The sequence below is a fragment of the Rhinopithecus roxellana genome, chromosome 14 (assembly GCF_007565055.1).
Source record: "Rhinopithecus roxellana isolate Shanxi Qingling chromosome 14, ASM756505v1, whole genome shotgun sequence".
Lineage (NCBI taxonomy): Eukaryota > Metazoa > Chordata > Mammalia > Primates > Cercopithecidae > Rhinopithecus > Rhinopithecus roxellana.
The window spans coordinates 52,387,521-52,407,346 of NC_044562.1; the positions used below are offsets into that span (position 1 = coordinate 52,387,521).

The following is a 19,826-nucleotide window of genomic DNA, read 5'->3' on the forward strand; positions in this document are numbered from 1 at the left end:
TTTTTTTTTTTTTTTTTACTGTTGTTGCAAGTCAGAAGTGAAAGGAATGGATTCAAAGGTTCTTTGGTCAATAATTAATAATTTAAGAGGGGAACAGTATCTACAACCACTCACCTTCAACCCATAGTTTGAATTTAACTAGCTTTAACTATTGCTAAAAAATTGGTGGTTTTTGCTAGAGGAATATTCACGTGTTATACCTAGGAATATATTTGTTTATATTTATAAATATGTCACTATATTTATATAGTGAAACACCAAAGACAGATAATACCAGTATATTTTTCTTTTTTTTTTTTTTTTTTTTTTTTGAGGTGGAGTCTCGCTCTGCCGCCCAGGCTGGAGTGCAGTGGCCGGGTCTCAGCTCACTGCAAGCTCCGCCTCCCGGGTTCCCGCCATTCTCCTGCCTCAGCCTCCCGAGTAGCTGGGACTACAGGCGCCCGCCACCTCGCCTGGCTAGTTTTTTGTATTTTTTAGTAGAGACAGGGTTTCACCGTGTTAGCCAGGATGGTCTCGATCTCCTGACCTCGTGATCCGCCCGTCTCGGCCTCCCAAAGTGCTGGGATTACAGGCTTGAGCCACCGTGCCCGGCCACCAGTATATTTTTCAGTCATAACAATGTAAAAGGTATTCCTAATCCATTGCTCTATCACTTCCCAACTAGCTCTTATGCAAAAGTGTAAAATACCTAGAGCACACAAAATTGTGAAATAAGGTCATTCCAGAATAAGCAAACAAATTAGCAAACTAATTTTTTAAGTCTTAAAAAAATACAGAAAAAGTTCTATAACCAAACAGTAATGAATCATGCCTACCTGTGTTCTTTACCTTTTTACACTCATAAATACTACGAATACTGATACATAAAACCCCTTTTTCCAAATCAACTAATATTTGATAATGTGCTCAGAACTAGTGGGTACTGGTCCACTTACCCCTTTTCGACTTCGTAAGACCTAGCTGGTAAGTGGCTGGAACATGAGGAGCTTCTCCCTCCGTACTTTGAACCTAAAGAAGAGTTTTAAGTAGTTAAAACCACATGAATCTAAGGCAAACAAGTATAGCTTCTTGAATAACCATCCATTAAACAAATCAACCTAACTCAAGTCCACTAAAACATTATGTATATTCACACTTTAAGAAATCTGACCTCAAAATTATTAGAATGCTCCACAACTAAATTTTCTGATCTATTTTCCAGTTAACAATAGCACTCAAGTTTGTAGCAAAGAAAAATAACTGATGGAAATTAGTGCATCAGACGTGCACTAGCTTCCATCATTTTACCCTGTAATGGTTAGTTCTTAAATAGTAAAGAACATCCTAGTCAAGTGTGCAAACCAGCCAAACATACGGGTTTTCAACCTTGAATACATTTTAATAACTGCTTCATTCAAAAAAAAAAATGTTGCTATTACATGAAAAACAGATCCATAAGGAAAAATTCTCTAAACATTCAACTTCAAAGTAGGGTAAATCCCAGGAGAAATACTAATACACTCACTAGAGCACATCATGACCAACACACAGTTGAGGTAATTATAAGTCTTGCATCTTTGAGAATGGAACACAGTGCTACCACTGCGGAATTTCTAAATTTCCCCAAACTTTCAGATATCAAAAATTGCTCATGTGTATGACTGCTTTGTCCTGAAATTCTTCCAAGACATAACTTGGGATCTGTACGTGGAAAAGCAGGTTTCATTATAGAACTAAAATAATGAAAGATATTAACCATAAATCTTCCTTGAAAACAGTGTTCAAAAGAACGTATCAAACCCAGTTGTCGTTTTGTGCTTTATTTTTCTATTTGCACAAGTATATAATCTAGAAATTTTCAGATTCCTAAATCACCACCTCCAACCCACAAACACTGTCTATTCTGACATACTTAACTCTACGTCAACATTAAATACATGGGGAATGGGGAAGATGCGCAATCATTTCTGTCACTTTACTCCGTAATGATTTGTTCTTAAATCATAAAGAACATCCTAGTAAAGCGTGGTAACTAGCTGAACATGTGGGTTTTCAACCTTGAAAACAAAAATTAGAGCACTAATAGTTAACACATTTTAGGGAAAACTCTAGTAGTTTTTAGTTATGAAGCTATTCAAGAATAAGAAATATTCCAAAGGAATAAGAGTGAAATAACCAACATTTTTTAAAGCCCAAAGGTTAAAGATAGTATTACCCAATTTAAAATTTGCTCTAATTTGTGCTATCTTTGCTCTATATAGCTCCATGAACCCAAGTTTATAAATCTTTTGAAAACTGAAAGCACACTGCTCATGCAAAACCATCACCTGTAAATCAGATACATAAAATAGATTCTACTATTCTTTATTATGATGTTAAAATTAGAATAATTCTTCAAAGCAGCAGACACATATTCAACAGGAAAACCATTGTCTTACATGCAAGGGAACAATTGCATTTTCTTTTTATATTCAACAAAAGGTCTATTATTGGCTTCTATTCAGGCTCGATCTACTTCAAGTAACTTTCTGTAAAGTAAATATCAACCAGATCAAAAAATTATAATAGAATTCCAATGCCTCTTCATTTATGTTGTAGGAATACTGGCTTAGGCACAGCATTAATATACCAAATCTCTCACTGTTATTTTTTTTTTTTAATTTAATCTATTGATTTATTTTGAGACCAGGTTATGAGACTGGATAATCTGTGTATTTTTGGTAGAGCTGGGGTTTCACCATGTTGCCCAGGCTGGGGTCTCAACTCCTGGGCTCAAGCAATCCACCTGCACAGACTGCCAAGTGCTGGGATTACAGGCATGAGCCATGGCACCCGGCTGCTCACCTATAAACACAGAATTATCATGTATTCTATTTCCTTAGACTTATGAAATTAATCACAAAATAACATGACTTTAATAAACACATATCATCAGTGTACTATTCTTCAAGATGCTACTCTACGGCAAAAACAAACCTACTCCCTCCTTTTACTACAAACTCCATAATTAATTGCAAGAAAGGAGCACTTCAAAAAGCTGAGAGGGTCATATTTTACTAATAAAACTACGAAAGTTGGGATTCTTCTGTTTACTCAGCAAAATCAGAGTACTCACTTGCTGAAGAGAGAAATAGACATGTTAGTGATAATGGGTGAATTTCTTATTTTATTATTGGTCACAACTGTGCAAAAGAAGGCAGTCAAATTTGAGATGGGGTATACCACAGAGAATTATGAAGCAAATATAGAACATAGACTTTAGATTTATGTGACAAGATTTTCCCCATTCAATGGTTTCAAATGATCCGTAGAATTCTGGTCATTTGCTATAAGCAGCCTTTCATAATTAACAAGAATAGCCAAATAAAACTGAATTAGAATGATGGATAATGGGTGTTCATGATACTATTTTCTCTAATCTTCAGGTAAGTTTGAAACTTTTCATAATAAAAGTTTCATAATTAAAAAAAAAAAACACACTAAACCAAAGTGATAAAATTGCTTGGTCTCAATGTTTTGGGATTTAAAGATGTATGAAAAATAGCTTCAGAATAACCCACACCATTTGGGTTACTTCATTTAAAAAAGTTTTCACGAAACAATGACTGTATCTTTCTTAATCAATGTTCTGCTAAAATGACAGGCACTCAACTTTGGTTTCTTTCTCTTTTTTAAAAAATGTACTTTTTGTTTCAGCGAACCACTTTGGCTTCTTTACAGCTGTCATGTTTACCTTGACTAAGAGGGATCTTCTAAGCACAATACTACTGTATTGTATTCCACAGAACAGCAATGTGTGGATGTTCTAAATCAAATAACCCTTCCTCTAAAGTTTAAAAAGAGAATGTATAGCTGTTGTCATTGTATAAACATTGTATATCAAAATGGTTTTCAAAGAAAATCAAAACTAGAGCTTTAGAAATTACAATTCTAATTTTTAATGACAGCTCAAAAAATGTCAGAGGAAATCATTCTTTTTCCAAAGTAGTAGCATGGTGCTGTGCAGTAGATGATGAGTTCTTGTACAACGCCTGACCATACCAACATATCCAACCTTTAGCAAGTTGTATATATAGTCAAAAATAACTCAAATTCAAGTCTTATTCATGCCACTTACCGGCTAATGGCCTCTGACAATTATCTGCAATAATTATCCATTTTTTTTTTCTTTTTTATTTTATTTTTTTGAAACAAGGTCTCGTTCTATTGCCCAGGCTGGAGTGCAGTGGTGGAATCATGGTTCGCTGCAGCCTTGACTGCCTGGGCTCAAGTGATTCTCCCACCTCAGCCTTGGGAGAAGTGGGACCACAGACATGCACCACCCTGTGCAGCCAATTTTAAAACTATTTGTAGAAACAAGTCACGCTATGTTGCCCAGGCTAGTCTCTACTTTATGGGCTCAAGTGATCCTCCTGCCTCAGCCTCCACACAGTGCTGGGATTACAGGTGTGAATCACCATGCCCAGCCTCAAAATTAACTTAAAGTGCAAAATTAAAATTAAAATTAAAATTTCTACCTCACAGGTCCTTGGGGTGATCAAATGTAACTATAAGTCAAAGTACTTTGAAACAGCAAAGTAGTAAGAATGTACAACATGAGATCCTCCTCTGCCATCCTCCACTGACACCCGCTGTGCTCCTTCCCCCTGTGAAGCACTGATATCAAAGGGAATATTATAGCCCTCAGAAAGATGGTGAACAACCACTGCCATAAAACAATATCAAATGAGGGAGGGGATGCTTCCTCATTTGTAAAGGGAAGAAACTAGAAAATGAATTAAAATATCTCTTTTCATACTAGTTTATGATTCTATAAATTACTTGCAAATGTTTATCTTAAACAAATATTCTCGAGTTTTACACATACACACAAAAATATCATTTATTTTTACTGTCAGGTAAATCGTTTTTTAATAAAAATTAACTTAGGTCTTTTAGGTAAATACCAAATAACAAAACAGTGGTTAATTGGGCTTTAGAGTAGCAGACATCTGTGTGTGTCATGTGTTAGAATTCATATTCTAGGGCGGATTTATCTTCAAAACATATACAGTTAAATTTAAAAGGCCAAAGGAACAACTTAATTATCTGTCAAATATCTGATTGACGTGGGATTATTTTAACTCAGTCCAATAAACAAAGAAAAATCCTAAAACAGCTAAAAATGAATAGTGAGGTACATTAGTTCAATCAATAATTAGTATGAAGACAGGATTAGAAACAGTTACTAATACATCAGTAGCTTAAAAAAGATTATGTGTATATCCAATAATGGCTATATTTAAATAAAAATTCATTTATAGGCCAAGAAGAGCACACAATCAACTGCTTACAGAAACGCTGAGTTAAAAGTTCTCAAGTTTTTCCCTTACACTTAAAAGATGAACATCTGCTTGAGAAGGATCATTTTGGTTTAACATGTGAATCATTCACACAACTAATCTATGGCTTCAGAGAGTTACCACGATGTATTCAAAACAAGCCATTCAAAAAGAACACAAGAATTAATGAAGCAAGTCATTTGGAAGAATTAGAAATTCAATAATAGGGTTTAATAACTTTTTATAAATAGTTACAGGCTGGGTGCGGTGGCTCACACCTGTAATCCCAGCACTGTGGGAGGCCAAGGTGGTCAGATCACGAGGTCAGGAGTTCAAGACCAGCCTGGCCAACATAGTGAAACTCCGTCTCTACTAAAAACACAAAAAATTAGCTGGGTATGGTGGTGTGTGCCTGTAATCCCAGCTACTCAGGAGGCTGAGGCAGGAGAATCGCATGAACCCAGGAGGCGGAGGTTGCAGTGAGCCAAGATCACACCACTGCACTCCAGCCTGGGCAACAGAGCGAGACTCCGTCTTAAAAAAAAAAAAGAAAGAAATATCATTTTAAACATTCACAACCATTTTAAATAGTCTACAAGAACCTTATAAGGCAAGGTGACTTTTGCAGTCAGAAAGTAGTCTCTGGCCTTTACTTTTTCTAACATAAGAAATAGACACTTTCATTGTACCAGGCCAGGATCAGTCTCATCATCTATTTAGCTCTCTTTACATTTAAGTATTTTGTCTCTTTGCTTCTGGTGACTGTGGGATCTTACCTCCTGTCTCAGATGGATTAGACAGCTTCATGTAGTCAACATGTCACCAACATTTTCTCCTTCCTAGCTTCCCAAAGCAGCTCATGCTCAGATAATCTTTCTGAGAACTGATTTACTGAGAGAGAGAGAGCTCTAACCTATATTTACTCATTGTTTTCACAAGAATAAAATTTCCATCAAGAATCAAACCTCATGGAAAGAGGTCCAAAAGAAAAATAGTAACAAACTACACTGAATGGGATCTGAAAGTTAGCTTCACTAAGATTGTTCTCTTCATCTGTCAATATGATTCAAATGCTTGGGAGAAGAGGAAATTAAAGTAACACATTATTTCCTTTCTTTATCCATTGTTCTAGCAGCTTTCTTTAATGTTCCCTAAGGGATGAAAACACAATTCCAGGAGGTTTTTATCCATATTTTAAATATATCTGAAGATACATTATTTTCTTTAAAATTCCCCATATTCACAATGTAGCTGTGGTCGACCATAAATACTTTTGAAAAAAAAAAAAAAACTTCCATATTTTTCCACCAATGCATGTAATCTTGCACTTCAAAAAAAGTTCAAGTCAATGCCACAATACTTTCTTCATTAACCTTTTTTTGCCAGTAGAGGGGGCAAAAAACCCCAGACTATCATGAAAAGTTAACTTGTCACAAAAGTACATCTAGCACTTTCTAAGTGTTTTAAAAACCTTTTGTGTATGGTATCATAAAAAATTTTAAAAACAAACTATAGCTTAGAATTCAGGAATTTTAGAAATTAAAAATAAACTTCCTTGACTTCTTTGAAGAGTGACTTACTTGAAAATATGAGTGTTGTTCATTCAGAGTCACCAGCATCAGATTTGCAATTACCTAACATAATTTGTTTAGATCTTTATGCTCTGCTATTGTATTAAACAGGGAAATTAACTGTCATATCTAATTGTCATAGAAGAAGGGCTCTAATGGTAGGCAAAAATTTACACTTTAATTATGAGTGCTGGAACAAGTTTAAGTTTAGACCAAAACTGAAGTCAAAAAGGAATCAGTGAAATAGAACAGACAGAGATTTTAATGTGTCATCATAGTCATCTTCCACACTCATTGTGATGATAAATAAATTATACTAGGAGGTAAAGAGATAGAAGAAATATAAATATATATAAAGAAATAAAAGAAAAACAGCTCAAAAGAAAATGTAAAATATTCCAAGGTGCTGCTCCTACTCCCTTTTTATTTCACTATTCAGTTGTAATTAAGTATTAACAGACCACAAAAAAGGCAAAAAATCTGTATCAGCAACTGAAATTTTACAATAAATGGAAAATCTTCACTAAAGTGAGGGAAGGAGGGAAGAATGGAGGGGGGGAGAGAGAAAGAGAGACTCACCTAAGAGGACATTTATGAGCTGAATCAACGATCTCATTTTCTAATTCCCTAAAATAACGGTGTGTGATGTTAAAACCACTGTGAACTATTACTAAAACGAATCTAATGTAATCAATTACAAAAGACAAATTGTGCATTATATCATTTATAGCCACAACTCTTCATCAGCACACACATGCCTCAGTTTCCTCATGTACAAAATGAGACCACTACTATGTGCCTCATAGACTGCAATGAACAGAGCCAAGAACAGTGCCCAGCACAGGGTAGACGCTTGGTAAACATCAGTTTTCCTGCCCCAAGCTATATAATTCCAACACAAAAGTATTCAGCTCCTACTATTCAGAAGCAGTTTTAGCTAAACCTCATTCAAAATAAGTATCTTTAACTTTTCCAACTAAAAATTTATGTTAACTAGCAGGTATATTACTGGACACAAATAAAAAGTAACCAAACATTGGTCTTCTGGGCTTGCAGAAACCCTATTCAGTGGCCTTTCAAACCTTCTTCTTCGAGAGTCCCTATCCTTCCCATGTAGGTACATAATATCTTCATGTTCTTTCCAGTCATATACCAAGACCTATCCCCAAAGCCTTCTTCACATATCCTTACTCTGAGATACGTCAAGAAAAGCTTGCCCAAAGGCATACAGTCATTCAGTGGCAGACAGAACTCAAACCCCTGTTTGATTTCAAAGCCTGTGTTTCCAACTATTACGCAATATTGCTTTGAATTTAAATATACTCTCTCAGGGCTTTCTTGAGCATCAAAATCTTACCCTTGAGAGAGAAAACAGGCTTATGGTTCAACTATCAACAAGTGGATGAACCTCTGGAGAAGCTACTGAACTGTCCCATTACCTCAAAATCACATAATCCTGAGACCAATTCTTGGTTTGTGAAACATAAACCTGGAAAGTCAAAATCAGGATAAATTTTTCTAGTATAAATCTATTAGCTACCTCTCATTTTATAAACATTTTTGGTACTTTTTTTCCTAGTTTGCAACTTGAAACCAGTCTCAGTAATTTTTTACTTACCTCTTCCATTTCGAAGGAGTCCTTCTGCTGTGTCATTATATTTCTTATGGATGGTATTGTCAGTGGTGCACATGGCTCTTTTTCAGGTGTGGATATATGGACACTTTTCAGCTCACTGCTATTTTCTAGCTCACCGTGGCTGGATACGTTGAAATCACTATCTAATTTGGATTCTATAATACCAGATTCCTCACCCAGTTGACGCTCATGACTTTGAGTTTCTTTACTTTGTTCATTTTCAGTTTCTTGGTTAAAATTACTATTTGCTTCATCAGAAATTCTATCACTATCAGTGTTCTCTGTAACAGTTACTGAACTACCAGAGACTTCTTCTTTAACTGTAGCCAACATAGAAGATGATTCTTTCTTCTTCATAATTTTTTGAGACTTTTGATCACTTTTATTGCCACTTTCTTCAATCACTGAAACATTTAGAATCTTTCCTTTTTCAACTGATGGAGAAGGACTACTACATTCTCCTTTCTCTGTTTTATCGACACATAAATTCAGTTTTGAGAGTGTTTTCATTAAACGATTTGCAGTGTTACTTCGAGTTAAAGGTGGAGGTGAGTCTGTCTCCTTGTTAGAGGTCACTGAGGACATACTTCCAATTCTCTGCAGGGGAGTCCCGGAGACTTGGGAATATAAAGAAGAAAATGCATTGGCCACAGTAGTAAGCACTTCAATTTGACGAAAACGGCCTATCAAAAGAAAAAATATTAATTATATGTTTATATTTATATATACACATACACATATATTAAACATATATTATTGTTTAGAATTCCAAAAACTACACTTAGATCACAAAGATTATAAAACTCTCTTTTTCCTTATCTAACACTTAAACCTTCTCTACATTCACTGGGTGGGAAGAAGGAGCAAGATTTTTACTCTAAGTACTAGAATTTGTATTTTTAAAAAATCAGAAATAAACACAAAGCATAATGGCAACATTGAATAAAACAGAAAGAACTAGCTATTGGATCTACAGCTGTGATTCTATTCTTAAGTCTTGAACTCTGCTAAGACTCTTTCAAAATCCTTCTAAGAAAATGCATGTAAATATATATTTTATACCTAATTTGCTGGGGGGGGGGGATTTATTAATCTCTTAAAACTGATCCATGAACAATGCAGGGAATCCTATTTTTGGAATCTTTGGCTAACAGAAAGAAAATAAGCAAAGATATGAGTGAAACTGATCAAATCAGCCAGACTAGTTCCTGAAATTAACTGACTTCATTTAAGATTAACAAGGCTCCTTCCCTACTTCTTTTCTTCTTGAACAAAAGCGATCTGTAGATAAGAATAAGGTTCTGCAAGTAAGTTACGGTAACACTTGAGTCAAGAATTGGGGAGGAGGGGAAAAATAGGCAAATTAACCACTATAAAGAGTAATAAAATAGCTTAATTTTAACATGTAAAAATGGCTTTTGTGTTGATCAATCTCTTTACTTTCCAGTGCTATTCCTGAAAATTATTAAGGCTTTAAAATAAGACCACTTGCTGTAGATGCTATAATTTAAGAAAATAATATGCCTAACACTTAAAAACCTTACTTGTTAAAGCATAATTTGGGTTTTCTACTTCCATCCGTTGCATCTGAGCACTCAAAAATACTTTAATATCTATCCCTTTGGCAAAGGATGATGAGTTAAAAAATCTGGAAGGAATTTTAGAAGCAATATCTGGTTCATCACGTCCAAATCCAAGATTATAAAGAATTTCTTCAGGATCTTCCTCATAAAGTTCCAACAACTCTGAAACACTACAAAAAAGGGGGGTAAAAAAGGAAACATGAAAATATAAAATAAACTGATAGTCCATACCACATTATAAACGAATACATATTATTGATTTCCTGTGATAAAATCTTTTTTCTCAGCTTCTGCTCTGTAAACCATTATTTATTTTCCCATGTTTACACATGTGTACTAAGGAATAAAGAGCCCTTATAAAGGGTTCCTTGTCTCAAGTTGCTAGACTTGCAGAAAAGAGCTAACCCCAAAGAACACATTCAGAGATTCCCTACGTGACTTCTCACCTTATTTTTTTTGTCATTTTAAGAGATTCCCTGTAAAGCAGCTAAAACAAGTAGAGGACAGATGACCAAGAATAAAGAACAAACAGATTAAAGAAGAAATGAAAAGGAACTGAGGGAACTGAGGGACAGTTTGTGAAACTTGAGCTTTTCTGCTATCCTTGTCCTAGGAGTGGCAACTGTCCTCAGAGGGACAATAAAGATAACAAGCTGACTTCAGAGAAGTGAGGGAGGAGCTTACTTTCAACTTCTCTCCAACCACTTCCACTTAGGAAGTAGGAAGAGTAAGGTATACAGAGTGTGGGTTACACAAAGGTAACTACTCTAATTCTATTGGGAATTAAATATTTGGTATCCCTTCTCTCTCATACCAGTGATAATCCAAGCTTTCTAAGACTCACTGAAGGAAACAGGAAAGTCAGAGATGGAACTTCAATAGACAGACATTTCAATTTGTTTCAGAGAAAATGCTCAGATTCTAATATTATAATTTGGATAACAGTTTAAACTGGATTCCATAGGCACACATACTGATGTATTTTAATATACTGTGTGTGGGGGGGGTGGGGTTTTTTTGTTGCTGTTTTTTGTTTTTTTTTGAGACAGCGTCTCACTCGGTCACCCAAGTTGAAATGGAGTGGCACAATTATAGCTCACTGCAGCCTCAGCCTCCTGGGTCCCATTTCAGCCTTCCAAGTGGCTGTGACTACAGGTAGCCCCCACCATCCCCAGCTAATGTTTGCATTTTTTGTAAAGACAGGGTTTCGCCGTTTCACCGTATTGCTCAGGCTGGTCTTGAATTCCTGAGCTCAAGTAATCCACCCACCTTGACATTCCAAAGCACTGGGATTACAGGTGTGAGCCACTGTGCCTGACTATACTATATATTTGAAAGATCTTTGGTTTAATATGTTGAAAAAAAAATTATGCTTAAATATCAAGCTGTAACTCAGAAAAATTTATTCTGATTTTTGTGTCAGAGTTAACTCAAGTCCTTAACAGAATGAATTTTGGTTCTCCACAATTACAAGTTACTCCATTATGGAGTTCCTCTTTCAGGTTGTTGAGAGGGCTCCAAATACTCATTTATGGATTCTGGCAGCATTATAAACCTATCTGTTGCTTTTTATTTAATCTCAAAATAAAGCAAAACAAAACAAAAGCTCCTATCAGTTGTGCTGGTTCAGGAAACACTCTTTTTGTGTTCTTTCTGATTTCATACTATCAAGGTAAAATTCAAGATGGAAAAAATGATAAGAGTAGGTCATCTATAACACAATGTAATTCCAACACAATTTCAGAATAAGTTACCTTGAGACTGTCCCACTACTTTTCCCAGATCCAGTGGAATTCATACTTCTCCCTTTCTGATGAAACTGTAATCTTCTCTCTTTGGCCAAGATATTATTGCTATAAACAAAATCAGATTATATAAAACTTTATTTTCATTAATGATCTTCATTTTTTAAAAGAAATAGAGCAAAACAGCTACATACCAGTTTTCAATTTGAGCATCACTTTCATGGAGGTGGTTGGCTATAGGTAAAAATAATAAATGTAGAGCACGACTGTTAGTAGGACTATAACTACTATGATACAATTATCAAGAAATCAAATTACCTACAATATTAGAATTAAATGCCTAATATATTAAACACTTATCTTGGTCCATTAAATCTGCATCATTAAAAGTAATATACAGATAGATAAGAACAGGGCCAGGAGCTTTTGAAGGGTGTTTTTGTGTTCTGGCAACATAAACTAACTACTCTCATTTGAGTGCTTAAAATAAAAAAAAGTATAGGGAACCAATTAAATTTCTTTAGCAGGTTAGAAATAAGTAATGAGGAAGATATGTACCATATATGTAGTACTAATTATTAAATTTAAAAGCTATTAATGAATAATATCTTAAGAGGAAAATATGATTTAACATTAAGTGTGATAATAGTATACATCAATTTCTAATGTAGATTTTTTTAAGGTTATAACTGACTTTTCACACATATAACTTGAAAACTTCTACTTATTTCAACATAAATTTTCTTTTAAAAATTGCCTTTCAACTTTCTAGTACAACTTTAGCTTAAAGTTCTAAACAGATATGTGTTGTTAATGTTTAGAGTTAACTTTAGTTCATTTAACTTTTCTAGACAAATATAAAGAATAAAATTAATTATAAACATATCTATTTCAGCACACATGAATCATTTCTGATCTGCAAAGTCATGACAATTTTGTGTTTCTTTGTACATCCACCAGAAAGGTGCCTAACTCACAGTACTCAGTAATTATTTACTTAATGACTGGAAATAGCCTTGAAATAATTTTCAGTAAAACAACGTAATAGCTTTACTCTTTCATGAGATTCCTTTTAGGTTCTGGTTTCCAATAAAATCATTCAATATTATCAAACTACCAAGGCAAATATCAAAAGTGCAAAGTGCATTTTAATAAGGGATTGACAACATGTTCAACTGTACTGACTGGGAAGCAGTAAGTTTAAGCTTTTTATAGAGCCTGAAAACATATAAACAGAAATAATAAGAACGAGAATATTCACATATTCCAGAGTTTTAAATGTTAGAAGGTTCTAAATAGTAATTTACCTTACACATGCATTTAAAACAGCAAAAAATCAAGGACATTAAATTAGATGTATAAATTCACTATTCATCAATTGTAAGCTTTAAAGATTTTTTTTAAATTCTTGTTTTTTTAAAAAAAGTGGATATTAATAACTGAGCTATACAGCTATGAATAATCTTATTCAATTTGATCAATGAGCTATAAAATAGCTTTAAAAATACCCATAAAATAATTAAAAATTCTTAATTTTTTGTGTGAGAAACCTTTATTATAAATCTACTGGAAAACATTACATAACCTGTAAAAATTTTTAAATAGCACAACACACTTTTTAAAATCTAATGCTTTCTGGAATAAACACCAGCATGATTTCTAATAAAATTCTATTAGCTTTGCTATTTTGTCTTTCCCCTTTAATCTTCTAAAAATCAGGAAAACGGGGAAAAGACAGGAGACACTTAAACACAAAGAGAAAGACAAGCTGCAGCTGTAAGTATGACATAAGTCTATTTTGCGCTAAAAATAAGCTTCAATTTCATTTTCCCATGTATAAATATTTAAGCGTCCTTCCTTTTTCAGGACATTTCTTCCCTCAGTTATATTACCACGGTTTGTTACAAACTGTTCCTTTAAGCATTTAGTACAAGAAAGAAAGATGGACACTTCAAATGGTTCTTCAGAGTCATCCCTACATATATCCTACAGACTATGACTAGATTATTAACATAGAAAGGTAATGTGAAATGTACGTGAGTCATTTTCAAGACCCTTAAATTTAGGTTGAGGATCATAAACCTGAGCTTTCTCATTTTTTTAAAATTTGAAAACTAAACAAAAATACAGTTCTTCCAAACAAACATACCTTCAGCTCCCAATGACAAATCATCTTCAAAACTTCCTCCATTTCTCACAAGCACACCTGAAAGAAACATCTGAAAACTCATCCTGGTGTTTTGTTCCTCTCTACCCTCATATAAAATCACTATTTTAGTTAAAACAAATTCACCCAGCAAAATATCTTATACAGTAAAATGTTTCAGACTTGAACGTACTCAGACATTATTCTGATTATATAACTTCAAGAAGCAGGTATACGCTTTTCCTTTAACGTAAAGAAACCACTTTTCCAGCAACATAAAGTTGTCAGAAGCCAACCTACAGGCTGTTTTAAACTCACATTTTTAAAGATGTTCAATTAGATTACATACCAATAGTTTCATGGAAAACCAGATTCTGGAGCAAATATTCTTCTTATCCATCTCATATTAAGTCAGGAGCTGGATTTTCCTGACACTGTAAACGTATTTTTATATGCCTTGCCACTACCTGCACATGCTTGTTGTACTTTGAACTTTAGAATTCTGTCTTGAACAGGTGGTAAAATTTTAGGTGTGGCAATTTCAGTTAATGTAAGCAAAGAAATGCTGCACTAAAGTTGACTCAACTTTTGTTCACTCAAGTATTTTCCTTATATTTGCATATATTTATATTTAATTAGTCTTTATAATATCTAACTGGACAATAAAGAGGTAAGTTTCACGCTGTGAAAAGGCTAGGCAATTTGCTTAAACTCCCTACTGTTTTACAGTTTACAACAAAGTTTCTCCATTTTGCTTCTAGCTCAGAACAGCATTATAAACATGAATATCACTTTTATCAGTCACATATACACTTTTACCCAGAGGACAAAGAAGTAGAGCTGTCATAAAGAACAGATTTAGAAAGGCAACCTTCTCTTACCCTTGAGTGTACTACTGCTTTGTTCATCCAGTGAGGCTCCCAAAGGTGTACTGAAACCATATAAACATATTAGCCTTAGTCTTGTGAAAGGCTGTTTGGAAAGTTGTCATTACATGGCCTTACTTAAAAAGTTATAGCTCAATAAGCTTCTAATCACAGTTAAACTCTCCTCCAAAAACACACAAGGAATGCAAGTAGATTACATAAGTAATATTCAGTAACTAAGTAAATACCTATCATCAAGTCAGTTCAGCAGGAATGATTTAATCACATCTGATGTGCCAACAATTAGGGGCAAAAATGGCAATGACAAATAATGTGAATTGGCATTTTTCTTTGCAAAAAAGAGAGAATGACTGACAATAAGCATTAAGAAAATGTCTGTTCCTCTCAACCCCTTCCATCAAAAAAGAAAACATAATTAGAAGAAAACAAATCTTCAGTCATAGGTAACTTAACTTTAATAAAATTAAAAAGTGAAGAGTAGTTGGAAATAAGGCCCAACAGTTTCCTTAAACCTCATCTGTTAATCTATTACTAGCATTTCAAAGCATTACATAGTGCCTCCCCCTTGCCCCAATTTTTTCTTTATTTAAATGTAGAAGCTTGAGATTTGCTTTCTGTTTTTAGCTAAAAAATATATATATTTTCATTTAACTTTGAAAATTACTAAAAAGTTGACTTGAGAATCAACATTAAGATTAGCCATTGTTAAAATTTTTTCATTCTTGTAGTTCAAATACAGATGAGAGAAATATCTTTTTTTCAAATACAAAAATAAACACTTTTAATTCTCTCAAATCAAGTTATAGTAAGAAACACATTGTTTTATATTGGAGAGTCTGTTTTGTGATACAAACCTTTCTTCAGTAACAATTTATACCTGTTAAAAATTCACATGAGACATGGGATCAATTATGAAAATATCGGTTTCAAGGAAATGCCAATTAAAGGTTAAAACTTTCTACAAGTATACTAACAATGGCAGCTCCTTAAAAAACTAGTACTTTTGAAATGTAAAAGAATCACAAGCAATTACTATAAATATACTAATAAAAGCTTTAATCCATTTTTTGCATTTATTTTAATAAAATTCTAATGTATGTCTTTAAAAAGCCATCCTTCCCTGATGGCTACTTTCTTGGATGTAAACTTTGCATTACTCTGTCCACAGATGTCTCTACTGGTCTATGCACTAACAGAAAACGGTAGATAAGCAGAATAACAGGAATCCTCCTTTGAAAACAAATATCTTACTTTTATAGTTGCTCCCTTCCAAATTCTATCAAAATCTCTATCACTTCTTAAATGTTAATTCAAGCAGTTTTTACTTAGTCCCCCCACAAATGGTTATCAAAATAAAGACTCCCTTTAAGGAAAGAAAACACGGTATATTTATTCAGGATACGGACGGCACTAAAAAACAAAGACTATTTGAGAACTTATCAAGTGGGTAAAATGCTGTCTTAAGGTCATTTGTACATAATAGACAACATACAGAATGTACCAACTCTGGGAAGGAACTTGAGTTGATTATTTAAAACAAAAATACAGATGCAACATATCCTAAGTCGAACTTGTGATAATATAGCCAAGATTAAAAGACTACTTGTTCTAGCTTTCCTGGATACAAATGAATGCCACTCTTGCATAGAATAGGTGCAACTGTAGGAACAAGAAGGAAATCCATGAGGGAAGGAGCAGCAAACTACAGAATCTTCCCACATAAATCAGTATTGGCAACAAAACTTCTGAAATTGTCAGGGATTGACTGTGTCCTGGTGAATGTCAACATTTGCCTACTGCACTTGTCTCAAAAAAGATGCACTTATTTACTGTCTAATTGATATGATCTCTTGCACAATCTTAAATCCTATAGGTCACTAAAATATAGTGTGATTCTTCTCTTGTTCTTAATTTTTAAAATTCTTTTGAATATGCACTTGAACTTAAACAATAAAACATTATAAACGTATTTGTAACGCTAAGCCTATTTTAAGAAACCTAAAGTAAGCCACTACTGTACTGAGGACTGTAGGTAAATAAAGAGTCAGATTGGAGGCTTTAAAAGACCTAAGTAAAAGTAACAAAACAACTGCTCAGATACATTTCTAAGAGGAAATGAAAGATACTAGTTTCATCAGATCTCACCCAAAAGGCCTGAATATGTATATTCAAAATTTCAAGCTTTTAAATTATAGACTGTTTTGGTATTTAACAATTAAATGAACCAGTAGCACAGTAATACAATTTCTTGATCCATACTTTGAGTGAAGTATCTAATATCTAAGGCTTATCTGAAAACCAGGAGATTGATTTACAGCTAGATTGTAAATCTGGGATCCAAGGACTTAAAGCAGTGTAGTTGCCTCTGTGCATCTTTAAAGAGAAGTTATTCCATGTATTTCATCATATTTCAGAAGGGTCTATGACACTTCCAATAAAGAATACGAGTTCTGTAATAAAGAGTGCTCAATAAGGTTCCAGTCGATTCATCAAAACAGGGCATTAATATCATGGTAGCCAATATTCTGTCTTTAGAGGAGGCAAACTGGCATATGAATCACTTGCCACAACAAAACAAAACAAACTACCCCAACTCTAATATTTGAACGAAATATTAAGAAAGCCTAAATTAAGAAGGCAAAAATATGCTCAAAAGCAAACACCAACAAAAGTTTAAATGCTATATTCTTGATTTTACAACTAGCAATTAAAGTGGAAAAAATAGGAAACAAGCACATTTCGCTGTAGTCAGATTTACTTGCAGTATGATTCATCTCCTCTGTATTTTATCAAACATTTTTGTACCAGTTGCCAAAGCATGTAATTAAACAGATTTATGCAGTCTGAATGCTTTTAAAAGTTCTATTTCCTAAGAATTTCAGTCATCTGACAATTCCATGTTCAAGAAGTAAACTATAAGTACAAAGTTAGCTAGTTTTAATAGCTCCCCAAACAGAAATAAAATTAAAGCCCATTTAGTGTAGTTAGGTAAATTAAACTCGTCTTAAAACACATTTGAAAAAAATGATTCCGTGCCAGTTGTACAGATGCCAAAACTAAAGCAAAATAAAATATCCTATGAAATGCGAGAATTCTTTCAAATAAAAACAGAACAAACATAATATGGCACGATTATCTGTTTTGGATTTCTGATCTCTGATGCTAACACCATGCGCGAGGAGCTGAAGTCCTAACCGTAAAGTCAACACGGTCACCAAATAATCAGCGGTCACAGCACTTCCATTTCTAATCGCTTAGAGGAGGAAGCTATCCGCCGGCTCACTTTCCGGTTTGTTGCTTACAACGGTCGCAGGACCCACAGGGACGCGGCCCGAGTGGCTCTGCTCCAGCGTCCCGTCCGCATGTATCTCCTCCAGGACGCGAGCGGCCCAGGGAGCACTCACCGGCAGTCCTTGAGCCATATCGCGATCTTCTCGTTGGGCACGTTTCCTGGGGGGTAGAGCAAGGGGACAGCGCGTTATCACCCAGAAGCACTCCGACGGCAGGGTCACCCTGGACGCTCTCAAGTAGTAAAATCTACCACGGCAAATGCAGCCTAAGCGACACGTCTCAGTGTCCCTTGGCAGGGAATCAGATGGCACCCAGTAGTCTGTGTTGACGCTGGGGGCGCCTCGTCCAGCGCGCGCGTTTGAAGGTCGGAAGTGTCCCCTCTCCCCTCGGCCTACGGTTCCCGAGACTCTACCAGAACTCGTGGCAGGCGCCCAGGGCGCACGAGACTCTCCCCATCCCGCCAGCCTCCCCCCGCAGCCCAGCCGGGCGCACCGACCTCTTCCCCCAGCTGCCGGCAGCTGCGCGCCGGGGAGGTCCTCCTCCTCGTCCTCCTCCTCGTCCTGCGTCGTCGCTTCTGTGGACAGATCCTCCGTCTCTGAAGCTTGCCAGGAGCTGCGGCACTTGGCCCAGGCCTTCCTCCTGCGACTCGCCACTTGCCACTCCAGTTCCTCCTCCGCCTCCGCCGACGACGCCAAGGGCCGGTCCATGGCCGCACTGGGGGCTCCGTTACCCCAGCCGGACCCTGCGCGAGACACGGCGGCGGCTGGGACCCCCGCCCTTGCTGTCAGCGCCCGGCCGGGCAGGGGGCCCCGGGGAGCTGAAGCGGGCGCCGCAGGAGGAGGAGGAGGAGGAGGAGGAGAAGAAGGAGGGGACAGGGAGGGAGGGAGGGAGGGAAGGAAGGGGAGGGAAGGGGCGGAGGGCCGGCGCTTCACATGAAGCCGGCCGGGCGCGGCGCGGGAGCGCTAGTGGCCCGAGGGAGCGCGGCTGGGAGCCGAGCGCCCGCCAGGCCCCTGCTCCCCACCCCCAGCCTGACGCGCCCCGGGCAGGCCGGCCGCTGCGCGTCTGCGCGCCTTCCCTCGGCGGCGGCCCACGCCCCCTTCCGGCCGGGGGCGCGCGGGGCGTGGTGCGGAGCAGGCCAGCCCTCCTCTGCTGCCCGTGGAATGGGCGAGATTAATTTGTTTGTTAATAATCTTTCCTTCTCTTCTCCTCCTCCTCCCTCGCCCAAAAATAGAAAGTGGGGAGGCCAAGTCTCACAAATAGCCCCCGCGAGAAAACGAGTGTCTGCTTAGGCACCCTGAAAGGTACACTTCAAAGAGTCGCCTGAATGTAGACTAGTGTCCAAGGAATTGGGGTAAGGATGGAAAGAGAGGTGCTTGATTGGTGTAGCCAAAATGTCAAAACTGCGAAAGACCAAGCTTCCTGGAGTGCTACTTTCATCCTTAAAGTTATTTATCGTGGTTATGTTATGAATGAAAATGAATTGTGAAAGGATATTTAATCTGGAAATTTCATATTGAAGTTGGACTTAAGGGAGGGAGAATAGAGCAAACAATAATTGGGACAATGTGGAGATAGTTGCTTGGATTTTGGTGAGACGGCATGCTACAAGAAACAAATGATGTCAGGGTTCAAAACTGTTTCTAAAGCCAGCTTCAGCATTCCCTTTT

The 19,826-nt window shown here is 36.3% G+C and overlaps 1 protein-coding gene across 5 annotated transcripts in view; it reads right to left on the reverse strand.

The window, feature by feature from the left end:
- The window catches only part of ITPRID2 (ITPR interacting domain containing 2), a 39,569-nt gene extending 20,338 nt beyond the window's left edge, over window positions 1-19,231 (reverse strand). For 4 of the 5 annotated variants that reach the window (XM_010368687.2, XM_010368691.2, XM_010368686.2 and 1 more), the window contains exons 1-9: window positions 18,656-19,231; window positions 18,273-18,318; window positions 14,863-14,912; window positions 13,985-14,041; window positions 12,030-12,069; window positions 11,845-11,943; window positions 10,052-10,260; window positions 8,490-9,190; window positions 936-1,008 (exon numbers count right to left, since the gene is read on the reverse strand). In XM_010368687.2, coding sequence (XP_010366989.1) covers window positions 936-1,008; window positions 8,490-9,190; window positions 10,052-10,260; window positions 11,845-11,943; window positions 12,030-12,069; window positions 13,985-14,041; window positions 14,863-14,912; window positions 18,273-18,318; window positions 18,656-18,866 — 1,486 coding nt within the window. In that variant the 5' untranslated portion in view covers window positions 18,867-19,231. The remainder of the gene's footprint in view (window positions 1-935; window positions 1,009-8,489; window positions 9,191-10,051; window positions 10,261-11,844; window positions 11,944-12,029; window positions 12,070-13,984; window positions 14,042-14,862; window positions 14,913-18,272; window positions 18,319-18,655) is intronic. The other variant, XM_010368690.2, reaches the window with a different exon arrangement.
- Between the last annotated feature and the right edge of the window lie 595 nt (window positions 19,232-19,826).